Source organism: Danio aesculapii, chromosome 9 (genome assembly GCF_903798145.1).
Source record: "Danio aesculapii chromosome 9, fDanAes4.1, whole genome shotgun sequence".
In the NCBI taxonomy this organism is placed as follows: domain Eukaryota; kingdom Metazoa; phylum Chordata; class Actinopteri; order Cypriniformes; family Danionidae; genus Danio; species Danio aesculapii.
In genome coordinates, this window is record NC_079443.1 from 31280068 (window position 1) to 31303344 (window position 23277).

The 23277-nt window shown below is 36.4% G+C and overlaps 2 protein-coding genes across 2 annotated transcripts in view; one reads left to right on the forward strand and one right to left on the reverse strand.

Moving 5' to 3' along the window:
• Positions 1 to 3683: 3683 nt before the first annotated feature.
• On the forward strand, positions 3684 to 6612 carry tlr20f (toll-like receptor 20f). The gene has a single exon (XM_056465424.1). The coding sequence runs from the start codon at positions 3684 to 3686 to the stop codon at positions 6528 to 6530; it is 2847 nt and encodes a 948-aa protein (XP_056321399.1). The 3' UTR covers positions 6531 to 6612.
• A 3052-nt stretch (positions 6613 to 9664) lies between these two features.
• senp7 (SUMO specific peptidase 7) overlaps positions 9665 to 23277 on the reverse strand; it is a 28737-nt gene continuing 15124 nt past the window's right edge. The window contains exons 10-21 of the mRNA XM_056465423.1: positions 22986 to 23195; positions 22649 to 22881; positions 21513 to 21649; positions 20190 to 20306; positions 19780 to 19899; positions 19554 to 19646; positions 12978 to 13147; positions 12843 to 12883; positions 12618 to 12661; positions 10365 to 10433; positions 10080 to 10230; positions 9665 to 9989 (exon numbers count right to left, since the gene is read on the reverse strand). Coding sequence (XP_056321398.1) covers positions 9810 to 9989; positions 10080 to 10230; positions 10365 to 10433; positions 12618 to 12661; positions 12843 to 12883; positions 12978 to 13147; positions 19554 to 19646; positions 19780 to 19899; positions 20190 to 20306; positions 21513 to 21649; positions 22649 to 22881; positions 22986 to 23195 — 1565 coding nt within the window. The 3' untranslated portion in view covers positions 9665 to 9809. The remainder of the gene's footprint in view (positions 9990 to 10079; positions 10231 to 10364; positions 10434 to 12617; positions 12662 to 12842; positions 12884 to 12977; positions 13148 to 19553; positions 19647 to 19779; positions 19900 to 20189; positions 20307 to 21512; positions 21650 to 22648; positions 22882 to 22985; positions 23196 to 23277) is intronic.

A 23277-nucleotide genomic window follows, 5' to 3' on the forward strand; every position in this document is an offset into this window, starting at 1 on the left:
TGGCCATGTCTGTGTGGCTTGAAAAAACCATCTCATTTTTAGGTATCTTAGGTATTATTTTATTACACAAAACAAAAAGGCTAAAATATTTAGCAATTATTTCTCATAAAACTGATTGTTTTATACATGCAATGATTTTGTCCATGCTTTGTATTGTTTTAAAATAGCAAAAAAGGATCAGGATCAGGATCAAGATATTTTAAGTGGCCACTAAAAATGAATAGCCAAATCAATGGCATCACTGTGATATTTTTAAAAAGGCAATATTTTACGAACACAGCAGCTAGAAAGATCACACTTTATTTTGATAATCCATTTGTTAAATAAATTTCATTGAATCTACATGCCAACTAATTCTGATTAGATTATAAGTAGACTGTTAGGTTAGGGTTAGTGTAAGTTGACATATACTTGCAGAGCTTCTTATAGTCAATGTAATGTCTGTTGAAGGAACAGTATCAACAGATACAGTTTTAAGCAGACAGTCTACTATTACTCAACTGTACCTTCAAAATAAAGTGTTACTGATAGAAATTGATTTAACCACTCAAGAACAATTAGCTCTTTCTCTGAAGGTTCTAATGGTCTGAAACATTTTACCAACTGAGATCAAAGTCTGCATGAAATCAAAATTTCGACTGGACGTATATGAGATTTATTTGTGTATAATTTGTGTAAACTTTTGATTGGTATTTGTGTCATCTGACGTAGAAGTGGAATGATGCTGAGAGAGGAGAGATGCATGGCATAGGCATGCGCAGATTAAGGTTGAGAGAGGAGAAAGCGCGGATGTCGCATATCAAAGCAACATTCTTAATCTTTGTATGCTTGCAGCATTGTCGTGGACTCATCTATTTCACAGCCCTTCTTAAAAGTGCATAATGACATGAATTTACTTTTATATAACTAATCTGGTGACTATTAATCCAGTTGACCATGTCATGTTTTCAAAAGTTTTGCACAAAGCGATCTTTTTTAATGTGATAATAATCTACAAACAGGATATAGCTCGTGTGCAAATTAGTTTCAGTTCATTTATTTAGATATTTGCTAAAACAACTTCCTTTGTGTCTGTATTTCTCATGTGTGTGCCAAACTACTGTTTACTGACAATATATTGCTTACCTACTCAAATATTTGTTAACTATTTGAAGGATTTGATCAACATGTATTCACAAAATTAAGATTTGCGCAATGAATTTTAAAGAGTAACGGTTAATAATTTAAGAAATTCTACATTTATATGCAGTACAGACTAAATGTAAGCGTTTTTATAGTCTTCTAGCCTACTTTGTTTATGCATTAGTATAAAGAGCCTATATCGAATGTTTTAATGGTGTTCAATGTGTTTTACATTTTATTGTGTTGCTGTTATTTCTATGCACACACCAATGAATTTTTAAATTTGATCTCAGATTTTGATATTAACAGACTTCAGAATGCATTCATTATGCTGACAATTTTCAGTGCATTATACCCTGAATGAAGGTGAGCAGTTGTGATATGCCATATATTTAGATATGCACAATATGGACAGCATGGGGAGTACCATTCATCCAATGGTAACTATGGTGAATCAACTCTTAAAGGGTGATTTGTCATTGATCTTAATGTAATTATATTAAATTTCAACGTGTGACTACTCTGTGAAAAATTATATGATCAATTAGTCCTGACAGCATAAGTGTTTATGTCACTGTAACATATTAAACAATGTCAATCATATTCAAGCTTAATTTTATAAGTTACACAAGCTGTTTTAAGTCAGTTTAACATAATATAAGTTTAATGGACTCATAAGGTTAATTTAATTCAGTTTAAAAATTGAAAGCAACCAGGATTTTTTTAAAGTGTAGATAAAGAGTTTTTGAAGTGTAATTATTCACTTTTATGATCCAATTCTGTACCACATATTTTTTCTGTGGAACACAAAATTTATTCTAAAGGACACTTATAAGATTCTAAATCAACTTTTGTAAGCTGTTTGGACAGCAGTGTGTGTAGGTATAGTGTGGCCACAGTCATATTGGATTGAAATAAACACAAGAAGTCTCCTTTTTAAAATTTCTTGACGTTAAAATAGGATCCAAATCCCTGCAATTTTGAGGCCTACTGCAACGTGATGTAGGAGTGCTCCCCCCCACAGAATTGATTGACAGACGCGTATTAATATGTCTCTATAGTAACACGTATAATCATATCCACAAGAGCGCACTTGCAAAGCAAATGGGATTAAAAGATCTGTTCAACTCTCTGTGATCAGTCACAGCTTAAGAATGAGTTTTACAAGTTTAAAAAGTTTTTAAAATGGTGCATGTTTACCAACTGACATATTGTATAGACAAAAAGGAAAGGAAAAACATCTGCAATTTGAAGCATTTGTATGGCAATTTTCTTGTATACCCGTGTACACCCAATTACATCTTCATTTTTGCAATAACATGTTAATATCGCATATGGGAAATATGGGGTGTTTTTGAGCTTTTTCCTTTCAAACAAATGTGATCATATGAACAAATGTGGTCATGTGTGGAGATAATTTAATCACGTGGGTTTCACTTGAAAAATTTCAAAAATCTTCATTTCACTCATGCTGCGTATTGCAGATTTTTTTTGGTGTAACATTTTCAACCCAGGCTCATTCTGATAACATATATACATTTCTGGAGAAAGAAAGATATGTTCCAGGAGCTACGTTTTTTGCACTGTTTTCGCGAATCCACCACTGTGTATGCTTTTTTTTAGATCTCAAATCTAAATCCAGAGGCCGCTGTCGACTGACTCACTGACTGACTGACTGACTGACTGATCCTCCCACCCACCTCCTTCCCTAAACCCAACCAATAGTGTTTTTAAAAGCACCGATTGACTACACACCTTCTTCACTAAACCCAACCAGTGTTTTCAAAAGCAATCCGGAAAAAGAAAATCCCTCTGCTGGCTGATTTTTACCACGTGTTACCACATTCTCACCCTGTAATTTACTTTTTTTTTTTTTTTTTAGCCTTTGTCTTACCTGCTTTCTGATACTGTTCTTCACCGGACTCGAACCCCATCGTCACAGTTAACTCCGCTCTGTGTCTCAAGTCCGCCAATATACATGTCGAAACAAGAAACGGAATAGTGCCAGACCGCCCCATAGTGTTTGTTTTAAAGATAAAATGCAGCCATACATACTTCTGGCTACATAATTCGCAATCTCCACAAATGTAAATAGGGCTGCGTTTTTTAAAATGAACCCATGTTGAACGTTTTACAGTCCAGTGTAGTGTCACCATCAGGACACACAGAGAATGCAGGATATAAGCTCTCCCTTCCAGCTTCACTACAGCTCCTCCAGTAGTAGCCTAGTTTCCTCACAGATCCCCCGTTCAAATACTTACCTGCCCAACCCTGCCTAGCTTCATTAGGGAACCGGTCTTATGCTACAGGGAGATGCTGCTCCTACAGAAGAAAGAATACATGTTTAGAAATGCAGACGCTGAGAGAATTGCAATTTTCAGGTGTACTATGCCTTTAAGCATTTGAATACAGATATTAATATATGACAGAAATGAGGAAACTGTCTATACATCACACATTTTTAGAACTCTGTCACACAAAAGGAAGTTTATTTCTTGCTCATCTGTTCTGATATGGTTCAATACCTCCAAAGAGTCAAATGCCAGACAAGATCATAAGCTATGAAGAACACAGAGGAACTGAAGATGGTGCTCCTGTTTGCAGTCTTCATGCTTTTTTTGAAGACTTCATATGTTTGTTCTTGGATTCCTGGTAAATGTGTCTTCTACAGTGATATGGAAGGGTTAACATTAGCCTCAACCTATGCTGGACAAACAAACATTGCTAAATGCGTTAGTGTCACGGACATTAAAGAAGACCTTCATGGACTTCCTGCAAACGTACTAAATCTTTACATTAAGATGGATTTGCACTCTCATGGTGTCTTGCCTCCAAACTCCTTCTCAAATTTGGCTTCACTGGAATACCTTGAGATTACTGGATGTTTTTCAGAGATCCCTCCAGAAGCATTTAGTGGATTACCACATCTAACTTCACTAAAAATATCTTCCTTCAGTTCAGAAAACTGGTGTAAGGTAGCTCTTGATTTCAGTCACCTTCCCTCACTTACCACTTTGTCAATTTCATATTATCGTTTATCATTATTGGAACCAAATGTTTTTGAAAACATTCCTCATTTGCAAAACTTATACTTATTTGATGTTTGTTTGAAGAATATGTCTGAGATTCTGTGCAGACTTACAAATGTAAAAAAACTGAAGCAGTTTTATTTATCTGATGATGCTCTAACTCACCTTCAGAAGCCAAACTGCTCAGTTTTTAACACCTCTGACATTTCTACTGAGTTCAATATTGAATATGCAGATTTGTATCTGAAAAGTGTAGAACAAGTAGATGAGGGAGCTTTGAAGGTTTTTGGAAAGTTGTTCAGCATTAGTTTTGGTTCCAGCACAGATTTCCTCAGATATCTTTCTTTGATTGGAGTACATCAAATCACTGTTTTGTATGTTGATGTGGATGTACTTAACGCTGATGATTTGTGTACAGCAGCAAAGTTATATTCCATTGAGAGTATATTTGCTTATTACAATACAATTAACTTACCACCAACTCAAACTGAGATTTCAGAGGGCTGTAAAAATATTAAGAACATTATGCTGAACAAACATGCAAATGCAAACATCTTAGATGTATATTCTGTCTTTCAGTTATTCAGCAACCTTACCAGTATTAAAATATTTCTCCATATGTTCAGATCAGATGATTTCCAGTCTATTTGTGCTTCACATGCACAAGCAGTCCAACAGATTTCTGTCATGAGTTTAGGTCCTTATATAGATTATATAGTTTCCCGCCAATTCATGTGTTTTACAAATCTCATAAAACTGGAATTATTTAATAATCAAATCTTTAACATAGAAGATTTTGCTTTCCTTGGACTGAACAAGCTGGAAGAATTATACCTCTGTGGCAACAAGTTATCTCATATTCATCAACACACATTCAGTGGCTTACATGAACTGACGGTTCTGGATGTCCAAGGAAATCGAATAATTTACATTGAGCCAAAATCGTTTGGGCATTTTATGAACATTAGCACACTTCTGTTGGGAGATCTGAACTTCTCTCCTGACATGTCATTGATCAAAGTGAATTTATCCGATATATTTGATGGAATTCCATGTAATTTGAGCAATCTTTTCATTAGTTCAGGCCTGAGACCAATGCATCTTGTTATCGGGAGTAATACTACACTGAATCATGAGCTAAACTTACGCATCAAAGGCCAATATGTGATTGTTGAGGACTGCAATAGTTTGTTTTTGACATCTGTAGTCTCACTTCAGATAAATGCAGCATATGTGAGCTGTGAAAATGAATTCATTGGCAAATATGTCCGATCTGTTGTCAGTCTGGAATTTCATTCAAAGTTCTCTGACAATATTGGAGACTTGACTGTGGTCAATCAGCTTGTTCATTTAAAAACTCTAATACTGGGATGCGTAGACTTAAAAAATCAGCCGAACTTGGCCATAATGTTTCATAATCTGACAAAACTCGAGACTCTAATTCTGGCAAACTGCAGAATATTCTTTCTGGATGGAAGTCTGACCAAAGATTTAACCGCACTGAGAAAACTCATTCTTATCCCAACTAACACTGTCAATATTCTACAAACTTTTGTCGAACATCTCACTGATTTGGAGTACGTTTATTTTGAAGGCTTGGGTCTGTACTGCAGTTGTGATAGTGCATGGCTGGTCTCATGGGCAAAGGAAAAGAAGAAGGTGGAGGTCAGCATGTTCAACCCAACCATGCAAGAATTGCAGTGTTTGATTGAAAATGAAGTTGACCAACTCAACTTTGTCAGCTACGTCAAGGAGAACTGTTCATTTGACATAGAGTTTGTGTTCTTCGCCAGTACTGCTGTCTTTCTGTGCATCTTTATTGTTGTGGTCCTGATGTACAAATTTGTAGGCCAGTACTTCAAGCCGTTCTATCACATCGCCAGTGGATGGTTTCGAGAGGTTTTGCGTATGAAGGAGAAGCAGCAGTACCGCTATGATGTTTTTGTGTCCTACAGTAGTAAGGATGAGCACTGGGTCATGGAGAAACTTCTTCCAAACTTAGAGCAGCGTGGACCTCCATTTTTGCGCATCTGTCTGCACAGTCGGGACTTTCAGTTGGGACACGACATTGTGGAAAACATCACAGACAGCATCTACGCAAGTCGCCGGACTCTTTGTCTCATCAGTCGCAACTACCTCGGTAGCAACTGGTGCTCACTGGAGATGCAGCTGGCCACTTTTCGGCTCCAGGTCGAACACAGAGACATTCTTATCCTGGTCTTCCTAGAAACCATTCCATCTCGCCTGCTTTCCTCCCACCACAGACTGGCCCGTCTGGTAAAAACTAGGACCTATCTGGACTGGCCACAGGACCCGGAGAGGCATGAAGCATTCTGGCACAGGTTGTGGTGTAAACTGAGCTCTAATAAAGCCAGCTAGTCTTTCCTTCTGTTTATTGGGGAGTTGCTTAAAACTATTAAAAACTCTCTTTTGCAAAGTGAGCAATAGTTCCAGTAATGTCATGGATAAAGAAAACAAATGTTATACGGTTATACTCATGCATTTAAATGATGTTTTTGCTTGTATATTTAACTACATTTCTTAAACATTCACTGTGCTTTCAATGTCCATTTTATAGTAATTTACTTTAATATAACATGCTTAACGAATATTGTGTAGCCTATTGTTTAACACAAAAGTAAAATGTCTGCAAACATAAAATTCAACCAGTTCACCATGTCACTCTTCGTACGTTGATATTTGGAGCACCAACTGAAACCTTTCTTTATTAAGAACTCTGAAACCTCAGAGTTTTTTTCAATGTACTAATGATCTTTGCAGCAAACAGGATGTAGCTGCGCCCATGTGTTTGTGCAAAATAGTTTCAGTTCATTTATTAAGAAGTTTACTGGAACACCATCCTCTGTGGGTCAGTGGTTAAAAAGGTTGTGCAGCACAATTTTAGCCTTGTATTTTTCATGTGTGTGCCAAATCATTGTTAACGTACCATATATTGGTCATACAACAAAATATCTTATTTGTATTTGAAGGGTTAGACAAACGTGTTATAAAAATGAAGATTACTGCAGTGGACACTGCAGAGTGTTGAGTTGGGATTACAATTTTTTTTTTTATTGAGATTACTTTAAAAACTCTGGTTAAGATTTCAAGCTAATTTAAATGATCTGGGCACAAGGAATTACACAATTTGTGGCTTTAACAAAGATCAACTTTGAAAAACTTATACATATTTAAATATTTATACAATGCAGTAGTTAACATTTGAAGTGGATCAAAAAGGTTTTTCAAAATTGTCCTAAGACAAATAGCTGTTAAACAGAGTTAGGACATCGTTGAAGCAATGATTTGATCAATTTTAAATGTTGACCTCTGTATATTGTGTTATTTTACATCTGATTATTTAAGTTACCTCAATACTGTTTCATGTGAAACCGATGTGATCATGTGATTATCATGTGTGGAGAGTATGTAATCACATGGGTTTCACAAGAAAATTTTCAAAAACCATTAATTCACACATCCTACATAATGTGGATATTTTGGAAGGACAACATAGTGTCACAATAAGGACACTTGACGTGCAATCTAATAAATAATTTTTTCATAGCAATTATGCACACACATGCATCCTCCAACAGGGCTCATATGATGATGTAAAGTGGCTCTGTTAAGTCCATATAAAAGTTAAATGAATACAAAAAAAATGTATTTCCTTAATTTTGCACTGCCTCAAAGTAACATTGTCGCCAGACTCCCTTTTCTTAAGAATGGGTGAATGCATGGTCCAGAGTTTACTCTCAGCTGTGCTAAGTCTCATCAAGTTTTAAATGTAGATTCCGAACTTTGTGTGGGTAGTTGCATAAGCACATTTTGACCCCCTGTTTGTGTCTATACCACGTTTTTAAATGTGACCCCCAGAGCTGTACTGTGATGGCAAAAGTTTATATTATATATATATATATATATATATATATATATATATATATATATATATATATATATATATATATATATATATATACACACACACACACATGTATGTTTTCAGGGGGGCAACATGGTGGTTCAGTGATTAGCAGTTGCCTCACAGAAAGAACATCACTGGTTTGAAATCCGGCTGGGCCAGTTGGCATTTCTGTGTGGAGTTTACATGTTCTCCCAGTGTCCGTGTGGGGTTCCTCCGGATGCTCCGGTTTACCCCACAGTCGAAACACATGTCTATATGTGAATTGAAGAAACTACATTGACCTTAGTGTATGTGTGTGAATGAGTATGTATGGATGTTTCCCAGTACTGGGTTGCAGCTGGAAGGGCATGCACTGTGTAAAACATTCATTCCACTGTGGCTACCCCAGATGAAAAAAGGGACCAAGCCAAAGGACAATGATTGAATGTTTCCAGGGTTTACTTACAAGATTGTGAGTGTCCTTAAAAGAAGCATGTAGTGTTATTATAGATATGCATAAGTCTAATCTTGTTGATTTTCCCCCCAGCCTCTTTCTAAAAATAAATTTTTAGGGACAACAGAAATCTCCCTATTCAATTAAAAGAATATTTCAAATAAATAAAAAAAATCATAAATGAACCAAATTGTGTTGGGAAATACTGTTTAATACTTGATATGTCCAAATTATTAATCAAATGGCAAAATTGAAGGTCAAGTGTTAATCTGGCAAATATAACAGAAATAATAGTACTGCAGTATGCTTCCCCAAAATATAGCTATCTTTTGACTTAAAGAGTCCAAGCTTAGTAGAAAAACAAACAATTGGCTTTTATCTGGCATTTTTGTAGAGCACTTTGGTACACGTATGGAAAAATGAATAATCACCCAGTTGAATGTTATTATATTGGGTAAACAAACCAAGAGAAACACTGCACACAGAACAGGGATGCTGGGATTACAGGCAGGAGTGGGTGGTCTGTAATCAGTCTAATCTCTAACACTCTGATTAGCGTTAAACCACACATCCCTGCAAGCACACACTCTTTTAGATACTCTGCTTGACCACTACTAACAAGCTGACCAACCAAAACAATGATTCCAGTCACACCCAACTGCTCGACCAATCACATGCTCAAGGCTGAGTTCATTCACATATCAGACACTGTTGAATAGAGCAAAGCTGTGCTCAACTGTTCATGCTTTTAGACAGAAAATTCTTATTTACTCACCTTTTACTTATTCTAAAATATTTTAATACAAAATAAGATGTTGTAAATAATTGTAAATAATGTTGAAAACTGGTAACCACTGATAACAGTAGTGAAATTTTAATGACAGTGACATTAACTATGAATGTCAACCAATTTACAAAATAATTCAAAATAACTTGTGTTCCACAAAAAAAAAAAAAAGAAACTGCCAGGTTTGGAACCACTTGAGTGCAAATGGTGAATAAATTGACATTTTTTTATATTTGGGTGAACTATTCCTTTAAAAATATCTTATTTTAGAAAACTTATATAACAATCTGCTTCTTACCTCGAATAAAGACACTAAATAGACCAAAATGTGAGATGAAAATAAACAAACAAACGTTTTAGTCTCATTCGAGCGACATTTATTTTTCTAAACAATCCAACAAAATGTTTTACAACAATCCATATAAAAGCGTACAATAAAAAAAGTTTAGAAACAGCTAAAATATAAATATGTCTAGTGTAAATTAAGTATGTAATCTTAAAGGCTTTATATCACTTAATGACATTGCCATAATCTGTCCTATCATCTACAGCATCATTTCCCAGAGAGCCTTTCTGAAATCTGTATAGGTGCAGGATGAGGTCTCGAATTTCATCCCGTTTCCCTCGCACCTGCTGTCGAGGAAACCAGCGCTCCAATCTCAATGGCAAATCAAAGTGGACCACGGGGTCCTGAAAGACACACAGACAGCACTGGCGTTCCCTTTAAAGTCAAAATGGACATTTCCTATATTTCAAAATAAAGAACAAACATAAGTGTACCTGTAAAAAACTTTCTGCATATTGAAGCAGGTAAAGGCCACAGTCACTGCTGTTGTCTTGTAGAGGAACTTTGCAGTGGGAACCAACCATACGTTCAGCACTAAAGTCACGAGTACCCCTTCTCTTTGTCTCCCATTCAACCTGAAGGTATCTGAAAAAGAATACAATTATACACATAATGACCATAAATTACAAACATATGCTTATTATTACACTAGCATTCTATAACTAATAGCAAATGAAGAAGAAAAAAAATAACTGAACAGCATAAGTGTAAACACTCACTCGCGCAACAGTTTGAAGATGCGTTCATGAATCGACAACTTCAGGGAATCCATGATGAGAATACATGGCCTGAAAAACATTAAAATTTCCAAACAATTCTGCCATGTACATACTAAAATCCCAGTGAATACCTTAGCCTGAAACAGTATTTCTCAACCATGTTCCTAATGGACCACCAACACTGTTTTTGATGTTTTGGATGTCTCCTTTGTCTTTCACACCCATTACAGGTCTTTTAGTCTCTGCTGATGATCTAAATCAGGTTGTTCGGTTAAGGCAGGGGTGTCCAAACTCGGTCCTAGAGGGCTGGTGTCTGGCAGAGTTTAGGTCCAACCCTAATCAACCACACCTGAACCAGCAAGTCAAAGGCTGTGTCCGAAACCGCCTACTACTCGGTAGGTACTGCATTTGAATTTAAACATACTACTCGGCTGTTAGAAAAGTACGTTCTATGCAGTATGAATGTAAGAAATATGAATGGAATTCGGACGTACTACATCCGCCATTTTGTCATGGTCACGTGACCTACCTGCGTCAGTTGCGACACTCCCATTCATGAATTCTCTTGCGGGGCATCATGGGATAGTGCAGCATGCATGGGATGCGCACTTCAGAATCTCGCCGGAAGTAGTAAGTCTCCTGGGTAGTTCTCGCATACTGATTTTCGAATTCTATGAACTCGGACATACTACTCGGCTCGCATACTGATTTTAGCGTACTATATAGTATGGAAGTATGCAGATTCGGAAGCAGCCAGGCTCTTACTATATACTAGAAACTTCCTGGCAGGTGTGTTGAAGCAAGTTTGGACACCCCTGGGTTAAGGAGACATGGAAAATGTGCAGAGCCGGTGGCCCTCCAGGAATGTGGTTGAGACACACTGCCCCAAAACACACCTAACCTATATACATGCGTGTATGGCAGGTCAGCTGTGTTTATATACATGTATATTAGTGGTGTAACGGATGACAAATCTCACGGTTCCGATCACATTACGTTTTTTTTGTCACGGATCGGACCATTTTTCGGATCAGCCAAAATAGGGAGGAGACAAATGTCATTTGCTTTCAACTTATTACAAAAACATTTAAAAATATAAATAAAAATAAAATGAGGAAATAATCAGCTGAATAAAAATAAATTGTAAAATATTCAGTACTGTGGAAAAATTTGGACAACCTATATTTATTTTAGCCTCATTTTCAAAAAATGATTCAGTTATTCACTCATAAAACTTCATGATTCATTGCTAGATGAATCATTTTTGAAGAATTATTCAGTGGCATATTTTTGATGGCTGGTTATTGGTTACATAACATATTTGCTGGTTACAACTTTCATTTTTGATCATCAAGTTAAATGCATATGATTTTATCTTTACCAAAAACATCAGTGGTTTTATCTTTAGTAAACTAAAAACTGTTATCCCAGTACTTCTGTGTTATTTGACTGTTTGTAACTTCATAACTAACTCGAGTAAACAATCTCTTTCTTGATTTTTGTGTTATTCAAGCACAGATTTGAAAGCAGCGATTCGCAGGATTAATAAACATATACAAATCACCATCGTTTATAATTTATGTTGCGTGTTTGTTGAGATGATCCTGATCTTTTAATGATTAATCATGCAGCTTACACTGAATGCATAAATGCAGGCTAAACAAGTAGTGACGGAAAACCCCTTTGATAGCCCACAAATGAATAACCAACACCTTCTAAAAAACCCACCACATGCTGAATAACCTACCACATCTTCTTCCGTCATCATTATATGTTACAGCAAAGCCTAAATGCTTTCACACGTGATTTAAATGACACGAGTGGTGATCTCTCTGCAATTGTTACAAATATAGGATTGATCTACAAGCAAAAAATATATTAATCCGCTGGTCATGTGTCTTCCAAACCTTGTGTTGTGATCCATACAAATCATGAATCAACCGTGAACCGTTACACCCCTAATGTATTTATGTATATAATACTAGACCAGTATTATAGGATAATTAGGCAAGTTATTTGATAACAGGGGTTTATTCAGTAGACAATCTAAAAATATATTTAGAGGGGACTAATAATTTTGACTTTAAAATTGTTCAAAATAGAAACACAAGCACACACAGTAGTCAACTTTGAATGGATCAAAAATATATATTCACAAATTTCCACAAGAATGGCTGTTGTTCAATAGTCTTATTACTGACTGACTGACTTACTCTAAATTCCCACCTTAAGAAAACTTAAAGACACACATACCTTTTCAACACAACATTTTTCTTGCAGGTATTTTCTGTACAGTCCTACACAGCCAGAAGCACAAGATTCTGTTGTTACTGTGTGCATTATATGTCTACAATAAAAATCACAATGTAGTAATAATAATAATAATAATAATAATAATAACAATAATCTAATCAAATGCAATCCAATGATATCTAACTAATTCAAAGACTTCTCACTAGGAGACCTGAAAGGACTTACAGGCTGACGAAGCGATGTGCTTGATTTTATACGACTGTCATCTAGATCAAGAACAAAAGATGATAAAATGACACTTACAGCAATATGTAATAGTAAATTGCTAGTAGAATTACAATTCATCTCGAACCATCCTACCTGTGCTTTTGTCCTCATCGCTGTTGGATCTATGGTCTCCCTGGGTCTCATTCTCAGACTCACCCTCATCCTCACCTCCATTCCCCTGCACTGAGCCACTGTCATCCCGCTTCACATACTGTGGATCTTCTAAGCCCGGGAAACAGATCACCACCAGGTACCAGTGAGCTCTGAAAGAAAGACCACTAATGATATAACTTACTGGTAAAAATAAATAAATAAATATATTCACAGGTTGCATCATATGTATAAAAGCCAACACAAACTAATGACCATAAACTAGTGAGTTAAGGAGGTCCTATTATGCTTTTTACACATCTTTTAGTGTATTAAGTTGATGTTTGTGGATAAAACACTTCAGCAAAGTTCACTCCAAAGTTTGCACTGCTCATAAACTCCCTCAAATGTCTCAACAACAGTACTGAATTATCTACGTGTAGTTTCGAGTTGACAAAACCGAACAAGCACAACCAGGTTTTGTTGGTATCATGATGCTGATCTTCAACTTGCTCTGTTAAAACTTTGACTGCATTTATACAGCAGATTTCATAATAATAATAATCTTGATGGTTTCCAATTTTTTGATGACCAACTTATATCATCTTTTAAAAGTGACTCATATCGGATTGTCTGCATTTACACGACACAAGGCAAAAGGCGCATTGAACAGAAAAAGAAAAAAAAAGAGCGGGCGCTGACTGACAGCTGATAATAGAAGAGCGTTTTTTTTCCCTCCATTTAATCTGTTTGCAGGATTTCATTTTTTATTTTCTTTTTGACAAGTTGTTTTGCTATAGTTTATGACAGAATAGTTTTCATTTGTCCATATTTTTTTAATTGAGGCTATTTTAAAACCAGTAGGAATTTTAATGTCATGTTCATAGTTTGACTGCTGGTTAGACCTAAACTGCATTTCGTTGCCTTGTACTTGTACATGTGTAATGACAATGAAGTTGAATCTAATCTAAAAAAAAAATGTATGCAATAGTTTTATATCGTTTACGTGGCGGATGTTGTACTCGCGCTCTCTCGTTAACATTCTTAAAGAGCCCCTATTATGGGTTTTTGAAAATGAGCTTCCATACACAGGGCTCAATATTAACTTTTTTACACGGTAGCACCGGTCCTCCCAACTTTAAATATTTAGGAGCACCAGAAAAAAAATTAGGAATACCCACCAAAAATGAATGAGCACCACTGCAAATTGTATAATTATGGATTTATTGTATTTAAAAAACAACAACAATCATTACTAACAAAAACCAGAAACAACTATCTATCTAGTCTGTTATGACTTATTGATATTTGTGCAATAATTGCAAAATTAATGTCTAATAATTGATGATGGCAATAACACTAACAATGAACTACATTTCTCATTATCAGGCTGATTGAATGTACTTGAATGTGAGTTATGTGCTATAAAAAGTCTGACTGTTAATTTATGAAAATTAAATCTATAGTTTGCATCAAACAAAAATGAAGCATTGCAGTAAGAAATATTTATTTTGCCCTATTGTTTTTATATGCATGTCAATTTAATAAATAATATTTCTGCTACAGAACAAATGCAAGATTATAATAAATCATTAAATTCAATGCTGAAAGCTGCAAAGCAGTCATCAATAACTAAATAGAAAAATAATATACATCTCAAGAAAGAATGGACAAAAGAAAGTAAAGTCTCACTTCTACCACTCTTTAAAGGTTTTGGTTTGGGTTGTGTCATTTTAAATGCTCAGTCTCGTTATGCGCTGATTTTAATTTTTCTGTGTTTGTGGAATAAAGCAGGCGAGTCAGCTGACCCAATATACCAGCGGAGCAGAGCAGGATTCTTACGATGACCACCAGCTCAATACCGTTCTGTCATGAGCCACAGGATCAGTTTAAACTTAGAAAAGGCAAGCTTCTTTGGCAATGATGTGTCTAACGTTAGATTTCACATTTAGCTGACATTTGCGCTGAACACGCAGTGAATGCAACGCATCGAGATTCAGGCACCTTCTCCAAAAACACTCGACTGATCTCGGCTGGCAGATCAACATTCACCGCATGATCGCTGTCATCTGCACTATTATTTGTAACTTTAGGTGGGTTTGCAAACCTGTAGACTTTTCACTGTTCAGCCGTTTGCATTTCCCGCGTTCACAAAAGCTCCCTGTCATCTGACAGCGGAAAGCCTTGAGTGATTGACAGCTAATATAACCAATATAGGGCAGAGAAGAGCAATTCAGCACGATTTTAGAAAAAAATCAAAACAGGTCACACTACAACCATTATATGCAGTCGCACAAATGCTCCAAAATATATTATGAGGTCGCATAGATAAAATTTTGGGCGCATAAGCGACCAAAATGGTCACAATTTCGAGCACTGATACAGTGTGTAACACAGCACTAATGGCTTGTTTCTGCTGATTGGTACAGTACACTACAGTTCGAGTCAGTACAGGTCACCTTTACCAGGCTTGTGTTTCCACTACCAAGGGTACCCTTTTGGTGGGCATGGTGTATGACCGAAAGTTTCAGTCGATGTCATTTTCGCTTGAGAAAATGTCTACAGTAAAGCTGTACGGCTCGCTTACATATCATATGAGAAGCTCTTCTTACAAAACAGATGCTTTACACACATAAATACTTGTGTAGAAATGTTTATTACTAACTTTTCTATGACCATGAGTTGATTATAACTGCAGATCAATGACAGTGTGAAATAGCCTACTGTAATGTCTGCAATTATAAAAAATAAATAAACAAATGCAACATATATGAACACATACAGACCCTTACAGTCTCCAATATGTTACAAATTACAGAAAAAATACACACAGCATAAATTTTGTCCTTATTTAGGTTCAAAAACAACACAAAATATAGCCCACAGTCAGTGCAAACCTCTTATCTGTGTCTATAATCTTCAGCAGCACATGTAGCCTCTGTTAGAGAACAATCATTTTGAGTTCATAATAGTCCAAACGGTGATAATGATAAAATAATGTGCTCCTTTTTTCCGGCTTCTCCTTTGTTTTTTCGCGTGTCACTCTCGCGTTTGTCAATAATCAAGCGCACGTTATTATCATGAGCGCAAGAAGTTTGTTATTTTAGTTAGATGGGCAGCGAGCGCAAGCAAGAAAGCGAAACCTTCAGACTGGCTTGTTAAAAAAAAACTAAGGGGCACAGGGTAAATCTGCTCTTCTTTTTGGCATTGTGGCTGTTCATCAAGACGACGACAAGGTTTGTTTGAGCTCGGGTCGACCATGGCTCATTATTATATGTATATATAATTCCGCTGTAATCTCTCGGCTGTGTATTTTCAACATGGTGGTTCTTTGCTTTCATTCTGGCTTGTTGCGCAAGCGAATGACGTATCTCTGTAAACCAATAGCATTCAGCTGCGCATCTAGCTCTGCCTTCTGGTACCCTTTCTTGTGCTTGGTACCCTTTCGAAAGGGTGACGAAGAAGTGGTACGGTACGGTTCGGTATGCCTTTTGACAGTAGAAACGGCCATAAAAGCGTACCAAACCAAACTGTACCATACTACTCAGTGGAAACGGGCCATAAGTGAATGAAAACATCCAGCTGAGGTTTAAATCTGAAAGTGCACTGTGTTTAAAACGATTTTTTAACAATTCTTTCATTTAACGATTATTTAAAGAACTAGTCTGAGTCGAATAAATGAATCGTGTTTGGTTCGGATCGTTAGCTTAAATACGTCGACTTCGATACGGTACATCACCAAATATGTAGTTCCAGATCCAGTAAAATGTGAACGCGCCTTTCCCTTCAGACACTAGCAAAGCGAGGGGGATCACGGGGCTGATCAAGACGTGAAGATGACGATCACTGACAGACGGAGATTCAGCTGTGGGGAATAAAGTGTTAAAATTCATTTTTACAACAATACCACAGTATAGCCAGCCTAGTGCTGTGTTTGTTCCTGTTATTTTTCTGATTTTTGATACAATAGCGTACACTGCAATGCAGGACTCGTATGCTATTTGCTATTAAAGAAAGGGGCAGCAGAAACTATTATGTATGAGACTTTGTCAACTTTGACAGAGACTTTGTCAGTAACTGTTAAAGTTTTTATGGACCAGTTTCTTCTTCCTCAGGATCATAAGATGTTGATAAAATGATTAAAATTAATCCTTATTAAAATTGTTGCCTTGTTTTGTGTAGTTTGCTCAATTTTGTGTGTTTAATTGTGGGTTATGATTTGCATTCACCCCGTGTGGCTTGTAATCAGTTATCTATCATAGATCAGTGCTTGTACTGTATCTCTCTGATTAAATCTTTATTGGGCTATTCACATATTGCGTCCAAAACCACATTGAAAATGCGAGGCGTGCTTCTTCCTTTACCAATTTAAATGCGTTAACTCGTAATTCTCTGCTGTTTGTCTTTGCTATGGCCACTATCAGCTGCTCCTATACATGCGGCGCGGGCAATTTTCAAAAAAGTTAAAACTTTTGCCACTGTGTATATTGATGCTGAATGTGTGTCGTTGTTATTATTGGGGTTATGTTTAAGAGTAGAGCAATATGCTGGTGTTTAACTGCATGCTTTATTGCATTCCTGCATTGGGCTCTCACATACTCTCTGCTACTTCATAGCCATGGTGGGCGTTTCTCTCTGTCTCGCGCTGAACCCAGTCAACCAATTACAACAGACTGGGTCATCGGAGCAATCACAGCAGATTAGCCTCGCGCACAGGAGAGGTTTTTGGAACAAATGAATCACTGAATGAATCATATGGGAGTCATTGGGATAATTAGGTAAAAATAAATGCATATTATAAGACAATAAAAGTGTTTTTGACCTTGCACGCATATCAGCCTGTTGTTAGAGACCCTAAAAACCAAAATATGATCTTTTATAATGCAAAATAGGGGCTCTTAAAATACTTGTGCTACATGACAGTATAAAAGCTTGTCCTAGTATATAAGATTTAAGGTTTGTGACTCTGCTAAAGTCTGTTCTGAAATGAAAGTGTCAGAGTTTATGTCATTCGCTGCAGTTTTAATCTGCATGTCATTCGCTGCAGATCCGATGTACCTGCATACACTGCAGACACGAGGGCACGGATCTGATTTATATCACATACAATTGCACATATTAACAAAGCCTGAATCTGATTTGAGTAAATTAGAATCCATGTGATTTTTTTTTCGGCTTAAACGTACATGGGCCATATCCCATCTGTGCTACATAGGAGAAAAAATACATCGGAATTGGGTTGGAATTTACACAATGCAGTGTAAATGCAGCAAAAGATGCTGTGATTGACTTCTCATGAGACAGTCAGTGCAATTCGTAAGCAAAGACTAAAAGATTAAAAATGTGAAATATTTAGAAACACTAATAGAGCAAGATGAAAAGAGTTTACTTTATTAGCGCAAGTAATTGGTAATAAAGCTATAAAAGAGACTTAAAAATCTAAGCTCATGATTAATCTTTTTAAAAGCTTTATCTCCTGATTTAAAAATAAATCTTTAAATTGTTGCTTTAAATAAAGCTTTAAATATAATTAAACAAAAAAGGTATTAAACTAAAACTGCTAATGTGTAAATGACTGTGACTACAATAATTACATAAATCAACTAACATAATTATAGTAAATAATCACCATTATTATTAAAAGGTTTTACTATTTAGTGACCTTTAATTTAGACCAAGAGATTCTAGAGGAGTGTCTTTTTTGCATTAGAGAAGTGTCATTGTGCTCACATTTGATTGGTTCAATCTTTTTTGACCTCTAAACCAGAACATAACTTGCTCAGGAGCAGTTTTACTGTGCAGCAAAAGATACAATGATGATAAAGAGCATTTAAACTAAAACTACCTTTACAATTCCTAAAATCCAGGACTAGTAAAAACTAACTGAAACTTAGAGTGCACTCACACTAGGCTCTCCAAATCATGCCCAGACGCATTTCCCAGTTTGTTTGACAAGTGCTCCGAATTGGGCTCAGGTGCGGTTCAGCTGGTCAGCTCTGCCTCGGTTGGAGGAGGTGTGCCAGAGAGCAGTTCGGTTGAGCTTTGGTAAGGTACACTTTTATTGTAAGTGCAAAGAGCGCCTGAGCCCGACACTGAAGACCCGACATCACTTTTAAGGGATTGTTTTATATGGATTTTTAATCATTCTAACTTTTCAATGAACAAAAACTGTCATAGTTTATTGAAGATGCAAACCCCTCGTTGCACATCAGCTGCACCTTCAACAAACCTCCTAATACCTACAGCTCGATGACTTTTATGATAATTTATGAGCGTCAAAAGAGGTGGATCTGTTTCACAAAATATTTGACTGCATCCCAAACGACTAAAAATAAATTCAAAACAATAGAACTTAAGCAATGTCCTGTGCTGAGCGAGAGCGCTTTTCTTCCTGTTAAACTGAACAGTCACATCATCGATGATGTAAGCATGTTCCAGCTCGGAAGGTAAAATGCAATGTTAGTGCAGGCTGTTGGGGGTGAGGGGAGCGCGCTTCGGCGCAGTTCAAGGCAATTGTACCTAGTGTGAGTATGCCCTTAGGTGGCTTAAAAACTTTATATTAATGTATCAAATACTTACTCTTGATTGACAGGCACGAAGAGGAAGTCCTTCTCAAAGATGTCTACATGACGAGTCCATGTTCTCACACGCTGATGCCTTCTAACCTGAGCTCTGATGGCACAAATCCAGCACATAAATATAAGATTTATGATCAAAAAGCATTTGTAACAATAAGAAGTGAATATTCTGTGTTGTGTGAGGGCTGTATATGAAGTGAAGAGTGTGCTGCGTGTCAAATACTCACGGTGTGCTTGTGCTGTCTTCATTAGCGTTGTCTCTGCGTGTGAGCTGTTTATAGAAGAAACTGCTGAAAACGTGAGATCTGGCTACAGATGCTTGCGGAGCCTTCTGCACCAGAAGATACCTGTAAAGAAACATATAATTTACATCATCAGTTTGCAGGTATGAAATGTTTAAAGAGTTTTGGATGAGACTCTTATCAGATAAAGTAAATCAAACGTTTTGTTTTTTTTAGCATTGTACTGATTTCAGATTTAGGCAGCTAAAAAACAGACATTTGACAAAGACATATTATGCACCTAGAAAAATGCTTCTATTCTAGACCAAGGTGCAAATCAGACCACACTTTATGCAGGTGGTCAAAACACCCAATTCTTACCTCTCCAATGTGTCATTAAGTTTTAGTTCTCTTACTTGAGGTAGAAGTCGATGATGACATCATTAAGAAACTCGCCACTGTCTAAACACTCCAGGTCCTCTGTCGTAACTGTGAGGGCTCCTTTCGAGGGTGGCGGAGGGAACTGAATCAATCTAAACAGAGTTGAACAGCGGTAAATTAGAAGAGAAAAAAGGGTCAGTTTTACTGATTTTCAAAAGGACACTATGCTACTGTTCATAAAGTCTTCAATTTTTAAAAAAGAGAGCCTATCAGATGTCTTTCAAACTGAGGCTTCATCCGAAATTACATACTTCCATACTATATAGTATGCTAAAAACGAGCGAGCTGAGTGGTATGTCCAAATTCATAGAAGTAATAAGGCCAACAGGAGGTGCTCAACCTGTGTGGGGGTCTTAACACCCCAGTATATTGATGGGGACTCTATACTGCTCAGTGAGCGCAGTCTTTCGGATGAGACGTTAAACCGACGTCCTGACACTATGTGGTTATTAATAATCCCAAGAAGTCCTTTGATAAAGAGTAGGGGTTTAGCCCCGGCATCCTGGCCAAATTTGCCTACTGCCCTCTGTCCATCATGGCCTCCTAACCATCCCCATATCATAATTGGCTTCATCACTGTCTCCTCTCCATCAGCTGATGCGCGGTCTAGCACAATATGGCTTCCAGGTGAATGCTGTACACTAGTGGTGGATGAGGAGATTCCCCTCAAAAAAAATGTGTAAAGTGCTTTGAGTGTCCAGAATTGCGCTATATAAATGTAAGGAATTAATATCCGATGAACACTACACTATCGTGTCACTACACATGATGCCACGTGAGAGAATTCATGAATGGGAGTGAGGTGACACAACTGATGTGGGTAGGTCATGTGATAATGACATATAGTACGTCCAAAATCCATTTATACTACTCACATTCATACTACTATTTTCTAACGGTCATGTAATAAATTCACATATAACACTTTCGTAAGTAGTAGGTGATTTCAGATGCAGCCCTAGTCTTCAAATTAAAATGTATCTAGTGCTGGCCGTGATTTTTTAAAATTCCCATTAAAGGGATAGTTTAGCAAAAAATGAAACTTTTAAAGCATTTAAGCACACTCAATTGATTCTAAACTTTTATGAATTCCTTTTTTTCTGTTGAGCACAAAACAAGATATTTTGAAAAATGTTGGGAAAGACCAACTATTGACATCTTTATTCAAAACAAAATATACTATGGAATTCAGTGGCTTCCAAACAGGTTTGGGAAAAGTGGAGGATGAGTAAATGATGACAGAATTTTAATTTTAGGCTGAACTATCCCTTTAACCACAGTAAAATCCATGTTTTCACCTGCGTGTTGGACCACAGTGTTTGTACGGTGTCCATTCTGCTCCTGGTGTAGCTGCCAAGGAAACATTGTAGGAACCCTGAGCTCTTCTGTGGCACAGCGTGTAGATTGGCTCCAGCTGAACATCAGAATCCTGAGACTGGAAACATTTATTTAGTAAATAAAAAATAAAAATCTTGTCTGGATACAATCACTCTGATAATACAGTTGAGGTCAGAATTATTAGCCCCCCTGTTATGACATTTTTCAGGGAGAGACGTTTTTTTCAACATTTCTAAATACAATAGTTTTAATAACTGATTTTCTAATAACTTCTTTTATCTTTGCCATGATGACACTACATAATATTTGACTTGATATTTTTCAAGACACTTCTATACAGCTTAACGTGACATTTAAAGGCTTAACTATGTTAATTAGGCTAACTAGGAGGAGAGGGTAATTAGGCAACCTTAAAATGGTTTTAAAAAAATTAAAAACTGCTTTTATTCGAACCAAAATAAAACAAATAAACAGAAGAAAAAACATTATCAGACATACTGTGAAAATTTCCTTGCTCTGTTAAACATCATTTAGGAAGTATTTAAAAAAGAAAGTACACTGACAGAAACAAACAAAATACTATTAAATTATAAATGTATGATAGCTAGCTTATTGCTGCATTATCAAATGATTTCTAAAGAACATTGACAGAAACTTTTTAAAAACATTCAAAAGGCTATTATTATTATTATTGTTATTATTATTATTTTTATTATTGTTGTTATTATTATTATTATTATTTTTATTATTGTTACTATACTATAATTTATGCAGCTTTAATTCTATTTTGGCCAAGTATATACTTTACCCAATTACAGATTACTTTATAGACATTACAACTCCCAGTGCTTTAATGCAGTTAATTAAGAAATTATTGGTTGGTTATATTAATCTTTTCATGCATTAGCCTAAAATGTATCAGAAACTGGATAAATATGTGACCCTGCAGCACAAAACTAATCTAACTGTAAATTGCTTTATTTAATACTTATTCATTTTTATAGATGACCAATTATAAATATGGCGGTTTGTAATAACAAAAGTACAAAAAAGTGAAAAGGTAATTAAGCAAGATATATAAATATTGGGTCTGAACCTGTGCAGAGGTACTGGTTTGTGCATCAGGTTTGGGCGTCAGTAGCTGGAGCAGGTGTGTTTCCTCTGAGCTCTGCAGAAGATTCAGGCTGTCTGACTGTGTGAGGCAGGTACAATAAAGTTCAGGACTGCCCTGATTCGAAACCACAATGTCCAATAAAGAGCACAAAAGTGCACTCTCAATACCAGAAAGAGGTTCAGCCATACACAGCAACAAACAAGTACTGCTTTCAGCTGTGTACACACAAAGAAAAAACATTCGTGAAGAAGGATCAGAATGTTGGCTGATATTGCTTTAAAAGACATAAATACAGTAATAATGTAGGCGAGCAGCTGACCTGGACGTGTGCCTAACTCGATGACAGAGAGATCATCGTGTAGTTTGTGTGCCTGAGCATCAGACAGCCAAAGGAAGAGTAGAGAAGTGGGCGTGGCCTCATTGTTCTTATCCAGACCACATCCCCAAACTGTATGCTCCTCCCACAAGCTATATTTATACACATTAGTCGCTGACAAAGAAATTTTCACTGTAGAATCTGAAGAGTTTCCTGCAAGTACACAAGAGGACAAAATAGTTTAGAAAACTCTAAAATGTAAAGAGTTTTTGATCTATGTTATAATGTATATACA

Coding starts and splice junctions, on each gene's coding strand:
- tlr20f (XM_056465424.1), top strand. CDS start 3,684: ATGAAGAACACAGAGGAACTGAAGATGGTGCTCCTGTTTGCAGTCTTC.